The following is a 3,728-nucleotide window of genomic DNA, read 5'->3' on the forward strand; positions in this document are numbered from 1 at the left end:
TTGCTCTCTTGATTGGCGAGCAAGGCATGTAGTGGGAACGGGAGCAGGTAAAGGTGGCTGTTGCGATGTCAAAAGCTGGAGCGACATGGTCATCCCAGTCCTAGGCATGTATACCTTTTACAGCCGTTTTTCCAAGTGAGCGGCATTGAAACGCTTGGCCACTCTATCGCTGGGGCAGATGTGTGAGCAGACGCGAATGACGGAAGTCTGGGCTCAGTAGGCTGGTGCCTCTCATGGCTGGGAGTCAAAAGACGGCAGTGTTGACGGAGTATGGCGCGGTCGACGGACGAAAAGGTACATACACAGTACGGGCAAACGCCCACAGCCCACTTGCGAGGGGTGTGCTAACTCCATAAAGAAACCGCAGGATCCTGCATAATATGGCCCCGGTTACTAGTGAGTACCTAGCACGAATCGTCTCTCAGTTAGCGCTATTCAATGGCGCGCGGATCATTGGCCATTTCGACGACACATCAAAGTCGGCGAGCGCAGTCTACCAACATGACCAGCCCAGACCGTAGAACTCGGGTCGACGGTGCATCGACATAGCTGGACATGACGGACATGCATATATGCGGTGTTGCCTGTCGCGTCGTCCCTCTAGGGCGCCGGCTGAGCTTCTTCGCGCTGCGCCTACCTTGGAAGTGAGCTGGGTCAAGTTGGGGGTATTTCTGTAGTCCACCCTCATGGCTTTATGCCGGACCACAGGAAAGAGACGAACTGGTGTGGGCTGCTACGTACTGTATCGGTCATATGTTGCTTCCTCTTTGCAACACACCTCATCTTTCTAAAGTTGACCCGCACAGACCGGGCCAAATCCCTTTCTTACTGTGTACATATCACCGTGATTATCATGAGGAAAATGGCCGTTGTTGAAGCCAGTTATGGAAACTTTCAAGTAACTCTTGATTACGCGCTGCCACTCGCACTGTCAAACACCACCCGGACCGCATATCTTTGTTTGCAAATCAGCCGCTGAAGCCATTCTCAGAGGTCTCAAACATTGAGAATGTTTGCGAAAGAGGAAGCGACAAGTGCACAATACTGTATAGTCCTCAGCCACCCTAGGAATTCCCGATGGGCTGTTGTACCCGGACATGTTCGTTGAAGGTGGTTCAAAGGGAGTGCCCCAGATTAGACTCTTCATCGCCGCCATCCCACATGCTCCCCGCCGTGTACGACGCTCATCATCGATCTTGGGGAAGATTCATTACGCACGAGCTGTACGCAATAGACAGGCCGCCGAAGACCTCTGCTGCCTGATTCCGTCAAGGATCACGCGCTGCCCCTGCTGCGGCGTAGAAGCATCTTGAGAAGCAAAGCATCTTGGGGGTTTAGGCAAGCGAGCAGATGGCACCGATATCCTTGTCTGCGGATGGCTGCGGGCGCGTCGCTGCTTCTAGGCCCAGTGATGCCCCGCTCAGCAAGCCTCCATCAGCCATCCCGCCTCATCCGTCGCTGTCTCTGACTATTTCCTGTGTTACGCAAGGCCGCAGGGCCGGCCTTTTGCCGGGCATGTATGTCCATGGTCATTTGCGGCCAAGGGATCCAAACCTTTTTTCTCTTCTTCTCGAACATCGGGTGCATTACGCACCTCAATTGAACAATCTGCACGCGTAAAGCGCACTGCGTGCTAACGAGACAGTGACTGCCACCGTTGACCAACGGCCGGCTCGACGGTTGGGGTCATGCGGACTGCAAATTGTCAAGCTGAGCAACTTGAATGCATGGAGACAGCTTCCGCCACGTAGCCCGCCAGCATTCGCCCCAAACTGTGCAGCCGTGCAGCTGATATAAGTCAGAACTAGGCACCGTGAGCGCTTCATGGCGGACCTCAGGAAGGCTAAATTGTGTACTGCCTCCGAAAGGACCGCAGAACTTCATGTTCCTGCTTAAAACACATGGATTCTTGTCAATTTCGGATTCGATACATAGGCTTTCCATAGATCAGCTCCTTCGCCAAGTTTCATTCGAAATGATGCCACCATGCGATGCTGGTGGAAGAAGGTCGACCTTTCCGGTGTACCCCAGGCCACATCTAATGTCAGGTGCTGGCATCTTGATGTCTACTCGACTTCAGAAACGCTGTCACAATCAGACTGTTCGTAAATCTGATGGTGGACTTTTTGTAGACCGAATGCTACGATGCGAGGCTCGCAGGTCTTCAGTCCAGCATTGGACGCTCGATCGAGGGCTATTGCTCAGCGTTTCGGGGTACTCCGCTAAACTAGCCCTTCTCTTAGAGAAAATTCTCGATTCGACCTGTTTCCACGAAATATCGAAGACAAAATTCGACATCGCGAGAGAGAGCCTGAGTCTAAAGTATCGAAATGGAGTGCTTCGGGCACTCATCTTCCAAGTTTTGGAACTTGTATCATGCATTAATTACGAGCTCTGGCATCCAGGCGCAGCACTGTTGCGCGAGTCGGTCAACACCGTCGATGACGTTTCTCAACCCAGGAGTAAGATCCTCTCGCTAATACATATTGAGTGCTTCGCACAAGGCAACTTCCAAAAACTCGAAGCTATCGGTCTGGTAAACTTGATTGAGAAGACCTTGAAGCCCCGGGAACCAGCGGGAAGTTAGTGGCCCGTACCTCAATCTCTTATCATCTCCAAGGGATCGGACTATCTTCACAGAAAGACGCTGCAGAACCCGGCAGACTTCTATACTTGTATTGGGGTATTTCTGTTTGTTGGAAATGACAGCGACCGCACGACACGAACCAAGGCGATGCTTCTTCTCCAGATTACACATCAGCCGGCGTTCCACCAACATAGAACCAAGGAGCAGTTGGGACATCTGGTCGGCAACTCTTTCTTGAGCTTTCCTACCATGTGTGGTCCTGGTTTCTACATCCAGAGCGAGAAGACATCTGCTTACCTCGAGACGAGAATCGAGGCGTTCTTGAGCCAGTTCTCTCATGACCTGGATTCTATGTCCGAGGCCGTTTTTGAGAAGCATTAACAAAGTTTGATCATCGAGCGTCTTCAAAACCCTAGAAATCTCAAAGAGGAGAGTGACAAGCACTTGGGTCAGATTGAAAGCGGGCACTATGACTTTTTGAAAGGTAAGTAGGCATCTTCTCCTTGTCCATGACTGGCTACTGATCTATTTCAGACCAGGAGGACGCAGCGCGGATCGAGACCTTGACCAAGGACGAGATGGTCGAATTCTACTGGCACTTCATTCATCCGGGCTCTCCGACGCGAGCAAAACTCTCGGTTCACCTTCTTGCCCGAGCGGCGATGTCCAGGTGGTAAACGTCGAAGACTCGACTTCATGGCTTTCAATTTACGACAGCTGAGCACCCGCATCCCGTCAGCTTCTTTGGAGTCTGCAATTGAAGCGTGAACGCCAGGCAAGCGCTCGTAGTATTATGGGCATGTCAAGCGAAAGGTGACTCCAAACATCGGCACAGCTGCGACATCACAAAGCATCATCGAGCACGACGATGACCGGCAGAATGCGGGGCTTTGTTTCGCTGGACGCTGATGGCTGTCTTGTATTGTTTCATAGATTCTCTATCACCGTGGTAATGCTATTACATATGACAGCTGGTGACCAAAGCGACTTTTGCTAGCTAGTCATGATTCAGAACGAAATAACCCTCAACCAGACACCAAAGCGGGTAGGCGTTGATATTCAACATGGGTCGAGAAGCGCCTAGTTGGGATCAGGTGTTTGTTCCGCGTGGTAGAACGATTTGTGATCGCGGACTGGAGAA

General features: G+C 51.8%; 1 protein-coding gene across 1 annotated transcript; it reads left to right on the forward strand.

Moving 5' to 3' along the window:
* Window positions 1-2,734: 2,734 nt before the first annotated feature.
* Window positions 2,735-3,264, forward strand: CTAM01_16043 (peptidase M16 inactive domain-containing protein; the record flags this gene model as incomplete). The annotated part of the gene is made up of 3 exons (XM_060532036.1): window positions 2,735-2,940; window positions 3,004-3,071; window positions 3,122-3,264. The coding sequence occupies 3 exons, from the start codon at window positions 2,735-2,737 to the stop codon at window positions 3,262-3,264; spliced, it is 417 nt and encodes a 138-aa protein (XP_060373395.1).
* Between the last annotated feature and the right edge of the window lie 464 nt (window positions 3,265-3,728).

This window comes from Colletotrichum tamarilloi (genome assembly GCF_030869305.1).
Source record: "Colletotrichum tamarilloi strain Tom-12 chromosome Unknown Scaffold_192.1, whole genome shotgun sequence".
Lineage (NCBI taxonomy): Eukaryota > Fungi > Ascomycota > Sordariomycetes > Glomerellales > Glomerellaceae > Colletotrichum > Colletotrichum tamarilloi.